The sequence below is a fragment of the Eschscholzia californica genome, unplaced genomic scaffold (assembly GCF_041429995.1).
Source record: "Eschscholzia californica isolate CP2 unplaced genomic scaffold, dmEscCali1.0.p SCAF_1, whole genome shotgun sequence".
NCBI lineage: Eukaryota > Viridiplantae > Streptophyta > Magnoliopsida > Ranunculales > Papaveraceae > Eschscholzia > Eschscholzia californica.
Window position 1 is genome coordinate 64,688,646 of NW_028238198.1, and position 20,875 is coordinate 64,709,520.

The window sequence follows — 20,875 nt, forward strand, 5'->3', positions numbered from 1 at the left end:
AGTAGTGATACTCCGCCTTAAACCTAGGCCAACGGAACCTAATTAGCTTAGGTGGATTTAAGAGAGAAACGGATCTCACTTCTCTATTAATCATAGTCGTCCACCTAAGCTGATTGGGATTCCGCCAGGAAGAGCATCATTTTTGTTTTGTGGAGAGCAACATGTCAAAAAATAAAGTCCACCCACCTGCAGCACCTGCCCACAGTTTGTAAGCCATTTCTTTTGTCATGACTCAATCCCTTAACACAGTTCAGTACGGAATGAACCCATTGACCCATCACACGGGCTCTAGATTCAATGTGTGTCACTTTGAGATCTGGAAAAGACAATCTGCAGAAAAATGATCCACTATCGTTTTCTTGTGTGCCGTCCTTGTTCTTTTTATCTTTACCAAAGTAGCTTCACAACCACAATACAACACCCACTTGCATCGAGTCAGTTCATACATTGAGTAAGATTTCAAATCTGATTTGGAAAAAAAAGCACATTATCGAAATATAACAACAGGAAAAAGATGGGACAACGTTGTCAATTTTGAAATTCCGTTTCCGATCTTTCTTCCTTTGGAAAATTCCCCTTTTCCACCTCTTCTCTGTTAACATACACATATCTGCCAACAAGAGTGTAGTTAAAGAAAGTTGCATTCAAGTCCAACCTACTTCACTATCTCCTCGGATTCCAGACAAGTGTGTTCAAACGGTGATCAAGAAATGAGATGCAATTTCATGTGTCAAATGTTCCAGATTCACTCAAGAAAGTACGATAAAGGGATATTTTACTAGTTTAATTCATTTAGCAAGTCAGAAGAGAATAAATTTACAAACTATTTACTACATTACCCTGAGATTGCATTCGATGTACATTTTGCTACAAAAAGGGGAAGCATTTTCATCGACTCCGAGTCTTCAACTCTATCCTAAAGACTTCTCCATCCTCGAATCACTCTGACTACTATCTCTGTTTTGTACAAATTACTTCAGATAGGATCAACCGATCAAGTCCAGACCTGAAAGAAACTCATGATTAAGGAATCAACAGGAGATTATTTGTAATTGTTCTGGAATATGGAAACAAACTAGCATTACAGAAGACAATGCATTGACAGAATGCAACATAAATACATATATATATATATATGGAGGGGGGAAAGAGAGAATGAAAAACGTGCTCACCTAATATTGAAGCTCCAGAAACCACCCAATATGTGCTCTATCTAGACAAATCACAACTCTCCCTTCTAGACAAAACTTTGTAGGAGCTCCTTGTGGAGATCGAAAAAACGAGGGGCATAAGGGGTTTCAACTGATACAAGATCTTGATTTTTGTCAGATTGTGAGAAAGCGAAAATCATCACTGAAGTTGTGCGAGTCAGTTCCAACATAATGTATAAGGTTCAGATCTCTTCTTTTCTTTTCTCGTTTACCCTGCAAAAGAGGCTTTTACTCTACTCGGAGTCCGATTCAGAAGGAAAATACCGACGTCGCACAGATCTTGGTTGTCGAGGATGTGAAGAAAAGCTATCAGAAAGTTGCCTCTTTGTATTTGCATTAGCAGGCCTATTGTCACTCATACTTAGAAGCAGAGAAGCTACACAAGGCAAAAGAAACTATGTTTAGGCGAAGACAATACATTGCGGTGTTCTCTTATAGTTCGAATCTAACTTGCATGAGCCTAACTTGTCTGAACTGGAGTCTTCTGAGTTCTGAATCTCAGAGACACTATAATCATTTCGAGGTTTTCACGGAAAATGGACTCTTAATTCAGATGTATCTTTTGTCGAACTAAGATGAACCTATAATCAGACATTTAGGCTAGTAAGGTAAAAAAACAAACATTTTAAAATCTGGCTCAAGTCTATGCAGATCTCGAGTCAGATTTCAGAACTGAAAACACCACCAAATAGTGAAACCATGCATTATAGAATGAAAGGCTACAGACCAGTATTAGCTAAAGACGATCTGCCCTCCTCCAATGGCACCTGAGATCTAGAAATCAGTCCATTTGAAGTTCCTGGTTCGATGTGACCGATACTACTGCCATTACCACTACCACTGCCACCAAGTCGAAGAGAAATCCAGTCATCAGCACGTGACCCATTTGATGTGTCAGGCTGATCTTTCATATCTACCTGAACTGATGAATCTGCTGGACGAGGGGGAAGAAAAATTTGCAGAGATGGGTCATCTACATCGAATGCCAAAGGATTATCAACCAAGCCAGTATCTAATTCCGTATTGGAATCTAGGACTTGATTAACAGATGCCACTGCTATCTCGGGAGCCAAACCATAACCATTCATGGAAGTAGAAACTGAAGTGGGCTCGACATCAATAAGAGAATCAGAGACATTTGTTTCTGTTCCGAAAAGTTGGAACCCGGGGCCTGCATGAGTAGTAGAGGGCATAGGCCAGAGAGGCATCCCAAAATCATCACCATTGCCATTGAGAAAATTAAGGCTACTACCACCTGGACCAAGATGAGGATCATCTGGATATGAATCAAGATTTCCAGATTGGGAAACAGAAAAAAGATCACCGGCAGAATTGGCCTGATTAGACTTGCAAACAGTAGTAAGGTTTGCGTTCTCGTCCTCTGAATCACTGAGAACAATGACATCTGCAACTGCAGATGGTGCAGAAAGTACATTGCTTGCAAATGTGCGAGTTGGGTCAAAGTTGAAAGAAACTGTGTCAAGCTCATTTCCATTGTTTGTTGAGAAACCGAAAAGTCCACCGCCATCCTGATTAACACTTAGATCTTCTCCCTCCTTACAACTTCCAGTAGCACTGCTACTCATAGGAATTACATTTGGGTTTTCAACCTTTATTGGATGGATATCCGAAGAATGGCCCCCTTCAGGTTTACTAACTTCCCAAACCCCATTTTGGTTCTTCCTGATACCGAGTTTCAAACCATTATGACCTCCTGAAAGTACTTCCTGTTTCAGCTTGGAATTCTCCAAATCAGATTTCACTTCCCCAGCCACAGCAAGAGAACCATTAGGTAAGTGCCACTGTGCAAGATCCTTGCGCTCATGTTCATTTTTTGCACGCCATGACCCATCAGGTTTTACATCAATTTCATTTACATCTTCTCCACAATCTCGCATCTGTTTGACAACTTGATAGATTTTAGAAAGAAAATAGAACCAGATAAATGGCATTCACCCGAACAAAGGACACACCTGTGGCTTTTAACAGGTCTAAAGAGTGAAAATTTACCAGTTTTGTAATGCGGTTGAAATATGGGTCAACGATAACATGCTCCAGAGAGTAATTCTTAAGGCAGATAGGGCACTGCCACTGCAATCAAAGTAGAACGTTTGTTAATCTCTTAACTTGAATAAAGGAAGAAAGTAAAGAATGAGAGTAAGGTGAGCTGCTTACCTTCCTAGATCGCTGATTAAGCTCCACAAAAGTTTCAAGATCAAAACAACCCATGTGCACACAAGGCTTAAACCTTCCAGCAGTTTTCATTCTCGATCCACTTAGCTGCAAGTTGCAAAAATATTTAGATACAATTCAAGTATAACTATGAATCTTCAATCTGCATATCATGCTTAGTATATTAAAATGATCCTGTAGTTGAAGTGAGGCATATTAACATTGACCGAAATGTATTAACTGTCAAGGATACTAAAGGAGAGGTAGAGGGGAAGTAGCTTAAGTCGCATCCAACTAAAACTAGGAGAAATTCCACAAACTCTTCCACCTGAACAGAACATGGTTCACTCAACAGGCAGCGGCAAAACCTGGTGAACCTGACTTTAAAAATGATATTTAAGCCTGCTGAAATCTAGCAAAATATTGACTAAAAGCAAAGTCCTCCATGAAGAATAAAGTAACTAAGTACAAATTCACAACAAATCAGTGGCCAACTACACCTATTCGTGTGGAACTTGAATTAGAAATCAAAGACTGTTAGCTAATATGATGAATTCCAATTTTCAAGTAACAAACCTAGCATATGCATCTTTTTATTTCGGAATTTGAATTAATTGAAAGAGAAAAGGAATTTACAGAGCTATACCCAGACCCAAAAAGAGACTAGAGCAAATCACTTTTACGTTATCTCTCAAAGATTGTATAAGAAAAGGAAACTTATTGAAAGCTTCAAATATCACTGATTAGGGTAAATAATGTTATGTTATCCCTCAAAGATTATATAAGAAAAGGAAACCTATTGAAGCTTCAAATATCACATAATAATTTGATGTTATCTCTCAAAGATTATATAAGAAAAGGAAACCTATTTGGCATTTTCTGCGTGAGCTAAGAGCTACTACAAGTCTCTTACTTCGGTTCCCAAATTCTTTTTATGTTATCTCTGTAAATATATCACAAATTCACAGTTGTTAGTTCAGGGTATCATCTTTATTTTCATGACCAAAGAATATTAATTAATTTGGAGATTTGGTAAGAACATATATGAACTTGACAGCAACTCCACCATAATAAATATCTTTACTTATATAGCTACATGATTTGCCATAATAGCCTTCTAAACCTGCACTAACATTACAGCACTGCACATAATAATATTTTTGTCTACTTTAACTCCTAAAATGGATGAAGTAACATCAATCTTCTAACTGACTAACATCAATAGAATCAGTTACGTCTGGATCATAGCCTGACCTTGGACATAAGATACAGATTGATACAGGTACCTCCTCAGTTCAGTTAACAAATCAGTCTCCCGAAGATAGCAATCAAATTAACTCACATGAATACATCCGGAAAAAGTACCTCCAGAACCAGACATGTATGCAACAATATGACTTACAGGGCAGCGAAGATTGACAGTAATCGACTCTGCAACAACTTCTATGTCGCTGTCACTATCAGCATTCTCTGCAGCATTTCCACCCCCAATGCAGCGGCAAACACGACCAAGTGCATCATCAAATGGCTCGCCTTCAGATTCTTTGGGAATCATGCCGAGAACCTACAGAATGATTGACTAATAAAACTAATTAGTAGAAAAACTATAAGTTTACGAGAGCCAATGATGCGATTCAATCTATGTATTCTCCACGTCAATCGTAACTGAGAAAAGGATTACCTGTTGAACTGTGCGTCTCTTTGCAATTCTAACCCCAAAACAAAAAGGCCGAGCATCACACCCTGATAAAAATATCTTATTAGTCCCCTCCCCGGTACAAGTTGTGATCTGACAAGAGAACAAGAAGTTAAGTCATTTATCACGTTATGACTTGCTTACAAGTTTCGGTGCACAAAGTAAAGATAAAAACAATTGTCGGAACATGTACAAGTTCAAATCAAACCCTTAAAAGGAAAAACTGGCTTGAGAATGAAAAAAAAACACAGACAAAATGTATGGTGTAAGAAATAGAACTGACCACACCAATGTCAAAAGAAAATGAAAAGACTCACCACTGGGCCGTCATCACGACCATTAGCACCTAACAACTGTGTACCAGGCCTGTTAACTGTCCTAACAGGGACACCTGCAAGAATATAAATAATAGATAAAAGAAAACCATGAAAAAAGGAGTCACGGAACCATGATAGTAATAGAGTAAGCACATGAACAATTATGGAAATAAATTGTCTATCAAGAAAAAATTTCTGTGCTATTTTTAGAGAGAACTATAATTTAAAACAACTAATTGTCAGTTTTTAGCACAATTTTCCACAATCAATTACGGGGCTATCTCACAACAGCTGACACCCCCACCCCCATAACTGATTATCTCAATGCAATTTAAATTTGGCTTTGAAGTTTGAAATACGACCCACTTCATACAAAATAGACAGCTATATAAGATTCTCAAATCACCAAACCAAATATTAGAAGATTCACAATGATGCAGCTAAATAAAACCTACATACCGTTGACCTGCAGGTCTGAAAATTGAGGCCATTGCATTCTAAAACTGACCTTGTCATTGAGAAGTATACACCAAGCCTGAATTAACATCATCAGACAAATCATCATTTCCACTGGAACCTTCAACGTATGAGCATAAATTTGACAATGGTCATGATTTAAACCAACCTGGACATCAAACTCTACTTTATGTAGTAAATCTCTGTGTGCCCTTGTCAATGTGAAAGTTTTATCCACATTCTGGACAGGGTTTGTCCTGTAAGAAGACAAGGTAATTTGGTCATTATATTGGCTATGTTTTGATAGGCAATGTGAATTTCTTAACTGAAACAATATCGAAAAATGGTTAATAGAAGACAATCACAGGTCACAAAATACCAGCTTCCTCACAGTACTAAAGAGCGGAGCAAGGAATTCGAAGCCTGGAGTGTGCATAAAATATGTCTAGACATGCCAACACTTATGGCCCAACCGGACTTCATAAAGAACGGCTACCTCTCTTCCTAATAAAGTACAACTTCGCGACCTAAAAATAGCTTCAATGCCATATATCTACAAGCATTCATACTAACTAACAAGTACAACTTTATGAAAGAACTATGCATGTTACCATCTGCTTGGAAGGTGCAAGTCTGCCATCTTCTAGATAAAGAAATACAGAGAAATAAACACACAATAGCAAAATTAACAGCCATAAATAAGTACCTACCCATCTGTTGTAAGGCTTGAAACAGTCAACTTCACTGGCTTTAATGGATGATCCAGTGTCAGCCAAAACCTGTAGATAGAAAAAAAAAGTCACGTGTGATATTTACGTTATTAAGGAATGAAACCAGCCACATCGTTCAACAATAAAGTTGTAAAGACAATCAGACATTTACAAAATCTTAAATCATCGTATAAATCTTGTGAAAAATAAGAAAATGATCCATAGAAAGAATTACGATTAAAGGAAAATAAATCATGAAAAGAACTGGGAACTGGGAACATTAACAACTCAAAATTAAACAAAGGGTTGTCACGCCGTCATTGGGCCTTAATACAAATGTATTATTAGCATGGTTCGACATATTTCGGTAACGACCAAAATATTTTGGTTTCGATGTCCATAGACAAAAAAATCAACACAGGATATTATTTGTTTATTTTTGGGGGAAACTGAATATTTTCTTTTGACCTGTAGGAAGAGTTCGAATTGAGAAAATGTAAGGAATTCAAGTAGCATGTTTCAATTTTCTGGAATAATTAGTTTGCTGAATATTAGGCGATTGAGTTTGATTAATCTAATGGGTTACCAAAAGATCAATTAATTTTATCCGTAGATATAGCAAAAAAAATTACTTGAAATTCTAGATATAGCAAATAATTTTAGTAGTTAGGCATCTTGCATTCTTATAACAATCTAACAAAATGCTGTTGATCTTCATCTCTACGAACCCATAACCAAAAGAACTTTTCACTATCTGCAGTATTTACACCACAATTTTGTGAATCTAAAATTGTTTCCACAGAAACAAAAACATTTTGGTTTCCAAAGAGACCTATATTTAGTACCTTGATTATTAGTTATTAATAACCAAGAAATGTTCAGTTTCCTTTTTGACTTCTTCTGCTGTATAAGCCTATAAGGTAGATATAAATCTGAACTAATTGTCTTAGTTAGCAATTCAGTTGCAATAAATTCAAAAGGATTCATGTCGCGTAAAATTAATAGGGAATTCCAGGAAATCAAGCATGATTGGAGGAATGAGATGAATAGATGATAACGTATAAGAAAACAAGCAACATACAGTAAAATCAGTATCAACACTATGAGGTAAGTTAACGCTTGACAGGAAAACATGAACTTACGGATCAGCCCATTTAATTCGACACATTTCACAATAGAACTGAGATGGATCAGGTGTACTGTCTGACGGTTTCTCCCGAATAATAACACAATCAATGTGTTGCCACACATGACAACGTGGGTCCACACACTGCAAGTGAGGAGTAACACACTAATAAATAACTACAAAGAAACAATGTAAATAGATGGCCAGGGAGCAAGATGTGGTGCCTGGATCATTGAATCAGTAGGCAATGGACTGCCACACAAGCACTGAACCTTCATATCCAATTGTAGAGAATTATCAACTTCTTCAGGCATCATGTTTTCTGATTCTGTCTGTTCCTTAGATGCTAACTCAGTAGCCCCAGGAATCTGCATCTTTCTGCCAGAGAGTAGAAATGCATCATAATGAAAATTAAGGAAGAGAGTTGGCAAGAATTCTGCAAGAATAAAAGGAGTAGATAGAATATAAAACAGCATGAAAAATATGAACTTCATTAAGAAAGAAAGTAAACACCTGTATGTATCATCAATTATTTTCACAATTCTTTCCTTCGCAATAGAAATTTTCTTTGGCCAACAGTGCAACTTTAAAGCTGCACAAGAATGTCAAACACATGTTCATGAAGGTCCAATTGAGTTCTTTTAAGGGACAAATAAAGGTAATGCTGGAAATTGTATAAAATATTTAGATCCTGTTTGGTGGAACTGATTCTTCAGCTTACATGCATGAAAAAACAGTGTGACATGAAAAATACGTCTTCAACCAAATTCCTTAAAAGGCTTACATGTCCGTAGAATTATACAATTAAATGCTTCAAGAACCCTTCTACTGTCTACCTACAACATAATCTATCAAAAGACTAATACTTTCCTGACAGTCTGTTACGAATTAGTAAAATGAGCACTTAGCTTTGAAACTACTGATTAATTACATCAGAAGTTGGACTCGACTATGGGATTCTTAGTGGTAGTAAGTTGTATGATGCTGATTATTGGATTTAAAGCACAAAATTTACGGTTTCCTCTAATGAGAGTAATTAGTGGTTTGAAACCCCAGAAAAGATAGCACATATTATGGCTAAAGAATACCACAAGAATATCTCTGTTCATATCAGTAGTTGTTTATAACTAGTAACTTGTTCTCGGCCCACTTCAACTGTTGACAGAAATACGAAAAACTGGTGAAAGACAACAACCAAGGCTTGCAGCTTAAAATTCAACACTCGTTAACACTTGACACTAGAATGTAGAGTGAGAAAGTATTGTGACGTAAAGAAGTAACTCAAGAAAGTGAAGCCTTGAGCGGTATCTTGACTTGATTTTGATGCCTACACATCCACTTCACTACTTATCTTATTCTTCAATAGCATGCCTCAATCACATCAAAAGACAAGAAAAAGAATAAGCTCATTAAGTTTGGTATCCTTTGGTATATTTAGGAACAAAGGAGCCATTCGAGGGAATGTGGAGTGAGATTGGAAGTGTATTGATAATTTGATATCAGGAGTTACCTGAACTCAACCCAAACTAAAAGAAGCAGAGGAAACGTCACAAGCAGCAGTTCACAATTTAATTAAGATTCATATTTGGTCAGGTTCAAGTCTAAGTCATTTGTAGTGAAAGAAAAATTAAAACCAACGTAGAAATACAAAACACTGACCTACACGGGTCCATGTGACAGGGAGAAGATAAAAACAACTACAGTCCCAAACCCACATTGTGGTTTGATTACATACCTAACATCAACTTAATAAATAACACAAAATCTAGTGAATATTTCAAATTGAGAAATAGTCGAGTTAGTTACCTTGGTCATCTGAAAGCAGAGCTATAATTTTGTTTGCAAGATCCTGTCGGGCATGGATAAAGGCATTTAGCTTCAAATGTAGCCCTATCAAAAAGGTTTTTAAACAACCGAAAAAGACATGAACACATTCCAGATACTTTCAGGGGCTAAACTCCCCCAAACCAAGATGGTCCCTACAATAAAGACCAATTAGCGACCAAAGACATTAATAACCCATTATGCCCACCCACAAATAACAATAAAGTTCATATAAGACAAAAGAATGTGTCAATGAGTTAAAAGGGAATTCTAGAATCATTGACCCGTCGCCTTCTGTTTTCTACTCCATAACGTGGTGTACCAAGTAAGGATAACAAACTTGACATATTAGGCAATCCTAGCAGCTCGGAAGACGTTCATAGAGGGTCCCAACGATCCATTACAAATTCAACAAGGTAACGCAAGTGCCAACTACTTACTCTAAAAGCTCAAACACTTAATGACTCTACCTCTTCTACCAAGTTAACAATCACGACTCTAGATGCTAAAAGATGATCACATAATGGGTATTTGTAGATGTAACACGAATGCATGTAAACAGGAAGATGATAATACTAGTGATGAGAAGTGAAGCCTCTAAATTGAGAAAGTAAACTAGAGGGATAAGAATAATATAAGTAAGAAAACCTGTTTTTTCCCTTGCTTGGGAACACCTAGTTGAGTGAGGACATCTTTAAGCTCTTTAAGACGAAAATAAGCCAATTTATCCTGTAACAAAGTACAGCAAGCCTCAGTAATAGGTCAATGGACAGGTCATCTGTAACGCTTTGCATGACAGCGTAAATAATAAAAAGAAACACTAGAACCACCATTACCACAGTGCAAAAAGAAAACAATGTGAGAACATCGGGAAAGTTTTTGTCATTACTCCGTATCATTTGCGACTTGCTAGAGACTCTACAGAATAAGTCCCGTACACAACTAATAAATGTTCATTCTATTTAATCGGACACCCAAAACCACCATTTTCATGCCGCATTTAGAAAAACGACTACACTGTTAACTATTTCACCGGCGCCAACCCTAGAATCTAATCATTTGAGGAAACAAACCCTAGAATCTAATCATTTGAGGAAACAAACATGCTATGTATGATATATTTATAACTAAAAAAATGAGAGCTGCAAAATCGCAAAAATACTGATTTGGTAGCAATTTAAAAACCTAATTCATCACAATGTACAACTGATCGAACAAGTAATAAATACATTTACCTTACAACTGGATACTGTATCCATCTCGTTAACCTAAAATTCACTCCCTTGCTGATTACGCCAGAACAAAGGAGGTTTCAAACTCAATAACTCAGAGACTTAAACAGAATAGGATCTAATGAGGATCAGATCAAACAAGAACTTCACTCACTGGACCAGACTATCCAAATTTTGGAGCAAGTAGACAGAAGTTCTACATAAAAAACACAGAATGAGTAAGAACTTAAAAACCCTAGATAACATAATAGAGACTTAAATTTTCAATAAATACTGTATAAATTGGTAATGACGTACCGAATTTAAACAAGAAGGGAACTTTGAGTGTGAATAATTTAAGATTGAGATTATGATTAAAACGTTTTGAGGAGAGAGAATCAACAACCACTGACTCTTTCTACTCTCACCCTCTCTCTCTCTCTCTTCTTTCTCAGTCAATTTCGTTTCATTTTTTTTTTTTGACTGAGCCGCGGGCCAAGCTATACAACTCTACTTCCCCACGACCAATCCATAAAAAGGGACCGGACGTATAGTTGTATTTCAATTCAGTTTAGGAACTGTGTTTGCGTCCGTGTTTTGATTTACAGCCAAAGGTTCTTGGAAAATTTTGGATTTTTCCCTCTCAAGGAGGACAAATAAGAGATCTCCTAGATTCATAATAACAAAAAGTTTATGTAATTTAACTATAAAAGGTAGCAAGTAATTGATGAATCTAAGCTTACCATGTGAGATGTGACTTTGATATAATGAAAAAGAGACCCTTGAGACAAAATAGGTAGATTAACGTAAAAGAATATATTGTAAGAAACAACTAAAGAAAAGTTGCTTAGATGGACATTCGTAAAAGAAAGAGATAGAGGAAACGAAGATTAGGGATTCAGGAGAGATGGTGAAAATTGGGATCCTCATTGTCTTATTTACTAAGTAGTTTTTTTACCAAATGAGTTGTTAGACTATCAAGGTTAGACTATTACGTATGTGTTGTAAATACGAGACTCAAAGCATTGACCTTATATGCATTCTTGGCTCTCGTAAAAAAAACATTGACCTTATATGCATTCTTGGCTCTCGCAAAAAATTAGAGTGACTTGCCAACAATAACAATCAAACCTAAGACCACTCACACAATATACAAAGAGACACCCAACTAAGCTCCAATCTTTTGTTGACTCGACTTCACCTTTAAAATATATACGAAAATAAGTTATATTGAGGAGCTTCCAAAAAAGCCCCTTGCGTGAGGGATCTTGTGCGAACGCTAGACCCGCTCCTCCCACCACACGTCCCGTGAGAGAGAGAAATGACAGTAGTTGTCATATGTGGTGGTGGGAAGAGAGAAGAAAGATAAAAATAACTTTTTGCTAATGAAAGTCGGCCAAGATAATAGTCTACCTACAATTCTTTCATGTACAACTTTTTTACTTTACACCAGGTTTACAACTGTTTTCGATTTCTGTATATTTGAATGTACTTTGTGTATAAAAAAGTGTTACCCATACAATTTTTTACTCTCCAACAGGTTAATTATTTTGAAATTCAAAAAGTTAAGCAGACTGGGTTGGGTTGATACACGTAAACTTAAGGCCAGCACTTTAGAGAAAGCTAAATAGTTTTCGGGGTGTGAAATTTTAAAGGGAATATGCAAAATTTTGAAAAGTTTTCGGAAAACATATTTTATGGGGAATATGGTTCAAAATAAAAAATCCTTCACCTCACATCTCTCTCTCTCTCCACCTCACCTCTCTCTCCACCTCAACTCTCTCTCTTCTCCGACTATGAAAAAAAAAGAAAAAAAATTTGGCCAGCGCTTTGGGGAAAGCAAAATAGTTTCTGGGGTGTGAAATTTTAAAAGGAATATGTGAAATTTTAGAAATTTTCGGGGGAAACAAATTTTAAGGGGAAATCAACCGGAAAGGAAAACACATTGCTTCTTCCTCTTCTTCTTCATCATTTTGGACTCCGACCACCATCTCCAGCCACAACCACCACCATTTTCTTCCTCCTCTCCCCACTTTCTCTTTCTTATAGTTTGTCTCTCTATCTCTGCCCCTCTCTCTCTTACCGTCTCTCTCTTAGACCTTCAAATACAAACCCTAACCCTAAATACTCTCTCTCGTAGTTCTAAGGGGAACCTAAAAATTTTGTGCAATGCATTAGAGCAAAGAGTTCCATGGCAGAAAGAGATAATTCCTCAAATAGCAAGCACTGTCCTTAAGTGCAGGTCTGGGATGATAAAGAGAAAGGAGAAGTTGAAAGAAAGTAAGATTACTAAGAAAGAAGTCACTTGGTTTTTCTTTCAAGGTGTTGATAATGAAGGAAAAGACAAGATAGCTAGAGAGCTATCTAGTCTTGTTTTTGGTTCGAAGAATAGTTTTATCTCTATTGGTCTAAGCAATTATTCTTCGCTACAAAGAGCCGATTCAACAGAAGATGTATTAAGAAACAAAAGACCAAGGGATGAATCTAGCTGCAGTTTTATCGAGAGATTAGCCGAAGAAATACGTATTAATCCACATCGAGTTTTCTTCGTTGAAGACATCGAACAAGTTGAATATTGTTCCCAATTAGGTATTAAAAAAGCGATTGAATTCGGAACAATAATGAACTCTAATGGTGAAGAAATTTGTCCAAGTGATGCTATTACAATTTTAAGTTGTGAAACTTTTAGTTCAAGATTAAGTTAGAATCAAGTGAGAATTCTGATTATAAAGAGAAGGAGGAATATAGATGTGATAATCAAGAAACAAGTCCATGTGTGTCCTTGGATTTGAATCTCTACATCGAAGAAGAAGAAGCACTAGATGAGAAGTCATCCGACGATCTTTCCATGGATGATATCGGTCTTCTCCGATCGGTTCATAGAATAATATTATTCAAAGTTCAGGAGTTGTTATCATAGATTATAGATTATAGAAAAAAAACATTAGTGTTGTAGATTATAGAATAGTAATATCATAGATTCATAGCCAGAATCTTTAAATTTGTGTAATACTAGTTTATTTATCTAATAGATAACCCTACTACATTTTCATTAAAGATCTGAAAGAAGGGTTATATTTGGCAACCAATAACTTGTCTTGGGAGCTCTATCAAGCATGCATGAACGAGATATAATGAGAGAGAGGCAGTGAGATTGATAAAGAGAGAGGTGGTGGTCGGATTCTGATGAAGATGTTGGTGGTCGGATTTTGGTGATGATGGTGATGGTCGGATTTCGGTGATGATAGTGGTGGCCTGATTTCGACAAGCCTTGCCGGAATGGAGAAGAAATGGTCAAAAAACTTGCTTTCCCCCTAACATTTAGAAAGTTGACCAGTTTTTGACAAAGTCTTCACACCCCGGAAACTATTTTGATTTCCCCAAAGCGCTGGCCAAAAATTTCACTCATTCTCTCTCTAGAAACTCCGAACCCCCTTCGCCAGAGTTTCTAGAGAGAGAGAAAGTGAGTGATTTTTTTTTTTCATGGTCGCCGCCCGAAAAATTTTCCGGCTGGCGACCTAGTTGGAGAAGAGAGAGAGGTGAGGTGGAGAGAGAGAGAGAGTGAGGTGAGGTGGAGGGTTTTTTATTTTTATTTCCCTCTAACAACTTACAAAATAAAATTGTCAAACAAAATTGACCAATTTTTTACCAAGTCTTCACACCCCGAAAACTATTTTGCTTTCCCAAAACGCTGGCCAAACTTAAGTACTAATACAAATGGGTCATAAACCCGTTTCAGTAAGCGCTTTAGTTGTACAAATAAACTTCTCCGAGTAACCAAACGATTTATAGAATAACGGTAACGGTGAAAAAAGAGATGGGAAGACACCGTTACTTTTGGTTTGTTTATCCAAAGCAGGAGAAAAGATGGATCGATCTCAGAAGTAAAGAATCAAAAGTGGCGGGGTTATAATTTGTGTTCGCGTTTCTTCTCGCGTTACTTTTCCTCATAGCGGCGGGTCTCGACTCAGGTGCGTTTCCTCCTCGCGATTTCCACTGTTAAAAGACTCTCTCTCTCTCTCTAGACCGAGTGAGGTATTTGGAGCATCAGTTCTTTGGATTTTCTCTCTCTAAGAAATCAAAGTTCAAACTTCAAAACAACATCATTTCTTGATCGGAAAATGGCGGATGATAGTTCACCTTCACAAAGAAGAGATCCAATCAAGTCTTCAGGTAGATTATTCAACTAAATTCATTTCAAAATCAAGTCATTTCTCTTTTACTTTTTCAATCGAGATGATTTTCAAGGTTAAATAGATGATTTTGCAGGGTTTCTACTTTTTATTCATCCAATTAGGGCAGTTTTATTAAGCTGTGATTGATTATTCATTTATTTCGTTACGTGTAGTTGTAAATATTGCGGCAAATCGTAGGCGACAAAATGCAGTTTCAGTTAGGAAGGAAAGAAGAGAAGCATTAGTAAGGACGAAACGTCTTTGCAGAGATGGAATTGTTGATGACGATGTTGATTTTTCATTAGACAAAGATATGTTGATTGATGAAGACAATTCAGCTTTGAATGCTCAGACTTCTCAAGCTGTTTCAGAATTAAAATCTGCTTTGCTTAGCCAGTAAGATTTTCTGTCAAGAAACCACTTTTGGCTAGAAGTAAGGTGAAATTGGAGGTATTAGGTCAAGTTGGAGCTATTAGTAAACAACATTGTTTTTCTCATCGTAAGCAAGGTTAAAAATATTATAAGATAATCCATGATGAAGATATCAATTTTTTTGCAGTTTCCTAGTAATTTTGAATGGATTCTTTTAGGTTTAATTTTCCAACAAATATGGGGGAGGGTTATAGGAAATGTTTACCCTATTTATTAGCACAAGTCATGGTTAGGCATTTGTAATTCTACTGGTAGCATGTCTACGAATTTAGGGTTTCAACCATATGTTAGTTGTTTCTAGCTCCACTTGAGGTCATCTCAGGTCGTTGTATGTAGGTGTTGGTTCTTTAGATTTCATATTTTCAGATTGTAGTCAAATGAAGTGCGACTTAGTATGAAATAAACTAGCTTCAGCTACGGAATAGGAATTCTAATGGTTGTGAAATTTACAGGGGCTCAGGTGCTAAAACGAAGAAGGTAGAGGCTCTTCGCAATCTGAGGCGCTTATTAGCTAAGTCTGAAATACCTCCAGTTGAAGCGGCTGTTGATGGTGGAGCTATACCTGTCCTTGCAGAATGCCTTGCATTTGGATCACCAGATGAACAGGTGTGGCATGCAGCCAATACAAGAAGTACCTGTTTCCTTGTTAATTTTTATCTGTCATACATATAGAAGAGTGTTTTCATATTTTTTCACAACAACCCTTTGATTATGGGTTTTACTTCCTGATAAAAGAAAACCTTTTTAATGAGAAAGCATTTACCTATCTGAACAAGCTTAAAGAAACATGTAACATTCATTAGAAGGAATGCAGGACGTTTGTATCTGCATGGTTTGTCACACTCAACGTGAAAACCGCAGAAATTCTAAATGAGACAACTTATTTTCCCCTTCTTCTTTGTTTATATTGCAGTTGCTTGAGGCAGCTTGGTGCCTGACAAACATTGCGGCAGGGGAGCCAGAACAAACAAAGGCCTTGTTGCCTGCCTTACCTTTACTTATTGCTCATCTTGGGGGTTGGTGGTTTATTTTCACCTTATCTTTTATCTGTTATCATGAGTTCATGCCTTAGCATCTCATTCTTTGGCAAATTCCGATAAGATGATCTTTTTCACAATCTCCTCGGCCTAGTTCATAAATGGGAAGATGCTGGAGTCATGGGAATGCCAAAGATTAAGTTGTTTTGTGGCTGAGGGGAAATATTCACAATGCCCATATGGCTACGTTTTCACCGACTTGTCGCATCCTTAAAAGTTGACCCTGTCTTCTCATTTCATTTAGTGGTGTAACCGTAACTGAGATATTATATGATTCTTTCGCCTTTCTGTTCCTCCAAATCCCCCATACGAGTTAGAAGTTCGCATTTTTTTTTCTGAAAAAAACATTGCACTGCCAAGATTTCATTCATTCATTGTTCCCTCAAGCCTTGGTGAAAAGGCTGTGAAGCTTGGTTTAATATTTGGGTACTGTTACACTGGAATCAGTACAAGTGGAACCCATCCACTATTTCTTATGCGACAAATCTCTTGAGGAAGTGCATAGATGAAAAGTGACGAGTATTTTTAAAGCTTGTCTAAGATCTTTCACATTAGAAGTTGCTAGCTAAATCATGGTGCATATTGCAACAGCACATGATAATTGGAATTTTATTACTTTCAACTTCTATTGGCGTGAGGAAGCAGACTTCACGGGAGTTCCTCTTTTTTTGTCATCTTCTCTCATTTCTTTCCTCTCCTGGGTACAAAAAGTAACTAGAAGAGAGACGGATGGCTCCACTAAGAGCATCATCACTGTTTAACTTTGAAGATTTTGGTGAATCTCTAAGTATACTTGGTCTCCTCCTGCAAGTTAGACTTGTGCAATGAAATTTTTGTATTATGAGGTAAACTAGACGAAGACGGCTCGCCTAATCAACTTGCCTCGCGACAGTTTTGAATGTAGAAGTGACAATTTGATGTAAATATAATACAATGACACTTCAAATTTTCTTTGGTTTATTTTTAATTTGAATTGTCACGTTTTATAAGCCATACATGGACACCATTATGGATATAGATATGCCATGCACGGAGTGGAAAAAGGGAGAAACTGGACAGTGTTGCATAAACATATATTGTTTTTAGTATTTGTTCATTTCTTTTTAAGCACAATTGTAACTTTTGACTACTATCAGAGATAACGTACATTTGTAATTTGTGGTCATAGCACGAATGTGTGCAAGTAAACAAGAAAATGCACATACAAAATATCACCTTATACCCATTGAAGTGACTGCAAATATCAGACAAGAGTACACATATCCAACATGGTAAAAGAAATATTGGAAAGTAGTATCCATGTCACAGTCATTGCAAGAAAACTTATCATTTGGCTAGGTTTCCAGTTCACAAATTACCTTATTGTGTAGAGAAGAGCTCCATTCATGTGGCTGAGCAGTGTGCATGGGCACTGGGAAATGTTGCCGGTGAAGGAGAGGAGCTAAGAAATATACTACTTTCTCAGGGAGCCTTAACACCTCTTGCACGCATGATGCTATCAAATAAAGGTTCAACAGCAAGAACAGCAGCTTGGGTCTTGTCGAATTTGATCAAGGTTCTAAACTCCCCTGGTTCTCTATTTATGCAGTATGTTTTCCTACAAGTTTCATTGAATGAGAGTTTGGGTTTGGAATGCATATAGGGACCTGATGTCAGAGCTTCCAATGAGCTCATAAGAATTGATGGGGTATTGGATTCAATTGTTCGCCATTTGAGAAAAGCGTAAGTCTACTTGCCGAGTTGCAATGTAACTGCACATAAAAATAAATTAATTGGTGCATTACTGCTTTAGTTGAATTTATATGTTTGCAACTGGTAAACTTAGAAGCTTGTTTATGTACCATAAATTTTCCTCTACTATACTGTTTTATGAGAAAAAAACGAAACTACTGTTAGGGACCAGTTCCCATTTTTTCGATGGAATGATTTGCAATTCTAGAATTCCTATGAAAGGTCAGAAAGACATCGGTCTTCCGTTCGATATAATCTTTCTTATTTCCTTCTCTTCTGTGATTTTTTTGATGTATCAGATGCAGTGTTGAGTGGTTTATTCAGCTTTCTGATGCTGGCCTTCATTAACACTAATTCTGGATCATTTGTTATGTTAAATTATTACTTCAATCAGGGATGAGGAATTGGCTACTGAAGTTGCATGGGTAGTTGTTTATCTCTCAGCTCTTTCAAATGTTGCCACCAGTATGCTGATAAAGAATGATCTTGTTCAAATACTTGTATGGAGACTGGCCACATCGGAAAGCTTACAGCTGCTCATCCCTGTACGTGAACATTCTCTTTTTTTATTTTATTTTACCTATAATTGGTTTAGTTTGTTAATTAATTCCAATTTTCTTTTAAGTTATTTATGTAAGAGACTTAAACCTATCAATTTGGTGTATAATAGTTGGATATACCTGTATACTGATCCAGCTCTACATATGATTAGATGTGGAGTTTAATTGTCGACATGATACTTGGAGAATATAAATGAAACGTGTAGTCCGCAGTTTCCACTGTATGAATTGACTATAGCAATTAACTGGATTGTGATTTCAGTAGATTTTATTTGAATTTCTTGCATATCTGGATTGACCTAGCTTTGTTGGGATTTAGGATGCTTTGGCAAGTGGCACAATTTGCTATATTACTGCTGAGAGTATTCTTTTCTTATAGGTGTTGCGAAGTCTAGGTAATCTCATAGCAGGTGACAGTCAAAAAGCATATGTTATCGCCGCTGGACATGATATTACCGGTCAGTGTAGACTCTTTCTTGCACTTGTATAATTTGGAAGCATAATTTTTACCTTCATGTTAAACTATAATTCCATGAACTCTTCAGAAAGTGTCATATCGGCACTCGTAAAATGTTTGAGAAGCGATCATCGGGTCTTGAAGAAGGTAACTTTTTACAGCTTAAATCTCACATGACTAATCTTTGTCACATACTTCTATCAAATCCTTTTCTAAATTATGCAGGAGGCAGCTTGGGTTCTATCTAACATTGCAGCAGGTTCTCTTGATCACAAGAAATTAATATATTCTAGTGAAGCAGTTCCAGTGTTATTGCATCTTCTTTTGACAGCACCATTTGACATTAGAAAGGAAGTAGCATATGCACTTGGAAACCTATGTGTTGCTCCGGTGGAAGGAACTGCACAACCGAATATTATTATAGATCATTTGGTCTCACTCGTTACTAGAGGTTGCCTTCCAGGATTTATACATTTGGTCAGGTCTGCTGATATTGAGGCTGCACGACTAGGCCTTCAGTTCTTGGAGCTGGTATGCAAATCTATATTTAAAATCCAAAAATCAACTTATCTAGTACTTAATTCAATATTTGTTTGCCCATCACATATATGCGATATTGTGGTGGCTAATTGGTTACTAGTTGTTAGTTCACTAAACTGATTTATTAAATGGTTTGGATTCTTTTTGAAAAAATTGTTTCCCGTTTCCCTTTTTCATGGTCCTCTGCCAACGTATAAATGTTATGTTGTTCTTGGTGCATCATAGAGGGCTTGGGGTGTTTTCTGGAGGGGGTATTCATCAAGACGTTGAAGTATCATATAAGATATTAGAAGTTCTGATAACGAAGAACTATATAATAGATTGGTCACTGCCTTGGGTAAAGTTCATATACAATTATAGTATCACTTAAATGCTTGCTTTAGATGTTTAAGTGTCATGACCATTGACCAAATTTCATATAGATCTTGTTCTTAGGCATCATAATATTTACTTCTTATCGTCAGTGACCAGAGTAATTTTATGATATTGTAAATGTCTGGCGACCTCTTTTTGGTTTGGCCTGATGTGTGTTGAAAGCAGAGAAACAAAATCATTGAGTGAGGAGTTGAACAATGTATTTGTTTTTAAATCTTACCCACCAAAGATCTGAAACCCAATCCCCATTTCCTTTCTATCTTCGAAAGGGTTTTGGAAATTTAAGTTTTTGAATCAGTGTGTATACATGCTCAATTTTCTTTTGCAGGTCATGAGGGGCATGCCTGACGGAGAGGGTCCAAAACTTGTCGAGAGAGAAGATGGAATCGATGCTATGGAAAGATTTCAGTTCCACGAAAACGAGGACCTTAGAAATATGGCAAATGGATTGGTCGACAAATATTTTGGGGAAGATTATGGACTTGAGGAGTAAAAAATAGCTTCGCCTGGTATCATTACGGACTACTACGTATCTAACCCTTCTTCGGTGTACCCGTTCCTACTGCTGTTAGCCAACTGTATTATTCATGTTTGTGATAGTTGTAGATTTTGTTGCCGTAGAACTATTAAACTATATGTAACATATTATCCCTTCAATAGCGACATTGTTAAATTAATTTGGCTTCAAATTTAAGAGTAGTGTTTTGAAACTTCTTGTTCACGAGCTAAGAACATTTAAATGTATGAAATTGGGAAAAGAAATCGTTGTACACCCAGAAAAAAGTTCATTCCCTCGAAATTGCAATATCAATCGTTATCTGCATTTCCTCAATATCATTTACTAT

The 20,875-nt window shown here is 36.8% G+C and overlaps 2 protein-coding genes across 5 annotated transcripts; one reads left to right on the forward strand and one right to left on the reverse strand.

The window, feature by feature from the left end:
• Positions 1-700: 700 nt before the first annotated feature.
• On the reverse strand, positions 701-11,399 carry LOC147568252 (E3 SUMO-protein ligase SIZ1-like). 3 transcript variants are annotated; one of them, XM_086654701.1, is made up of 18 exons: positions 11,042-11,399; positions 10,748-10,940; positions 10,161-10,241; positions 9,495-9,537; positions 8,202-8,280; positions 7,913-8,066; positions 7,705-7,832; positions 6,563-6,631; positions 6,022-6,109; positions 5,856-5,931; positions 5,397-5,470; positions 5,065-5,172; positions 4,786-4,947; positions 3,387-3,491; positions 3,222-3,302; positions 1,939-3,109; positions 1,173-1,587; positions 701-1,006 (listed from the first exon to the last, which is right to left on the reverse strand). In XM_086654701.1, the coding sequence occupies exons 2-17, from the start codon at positions 10,769-10,771 to the stop codon at positions 1,445-1,447; spliced, it is 2,586 nt and encodes an 861-aa protein (XP_086510827.1). In that variant the 5' UTR covers positions 10,772-10,940; positions 11,042-11,399; the 3' UTR covers positions 701-1,006; positions 1,173-1,444. The 3 variants fall into 3 exon arrangements, with proteins under 3 accessions (XP_086510827.1, XP_086510829.1, XP_086510828.1); XM_086654703.1 differs by having other exon boundaries at positions 9,495-9,578; positions 11,042-11,229; XM_086654702.1 differs by having other exon boundaries at positions 9,495-9,667; positions 11,042-11,229.
• A 3,143-nt stretch (positions 11,400-14,542) lies between these two features.
• LOC147568253 (importin subunit alpha-9) lies at positions 14,543-20,740 on the forward strand. Of its 2 annotated transcripts, XM_086654699.1 has the most exons (12): positions 14,593-14,896; positions 15,072-15,294; positions 15,783-15,936; positions 16,244-16,346; positions 17,738-17,922; positions 18,010-18,089; positions 18,493-18,643; positions 19,038-19,116; positions 19,204-19,262; positions 19,341-19,646; positions 20,359-20,559; positions 20,603-20,740. In XM_086654699.1, the coding sequence occupies exons 1-11, from the start codon at positions 14,845-14,847 to the stop codon at positions 20,521-20,523; spliced, it is 1,557 nt and encodes a 518-aa protein (XP_086510825.1). In that variant the 5' UTR covers positions 14,593-14,844; the 3' UTR covers positions 20,524-20,559; positions 20,603-20,740. The 2 variants fall into 2 exon arrangements, with proteins under 2 accessions (XP_086510824.1, XP_086510825.1); XM_086654698.1 differs by having other exon boundaries at positions 14,543-14,896; positions 20,359-20,740.
• Positions 20,741-20,875: the final 135 nt, after the last annotated feature.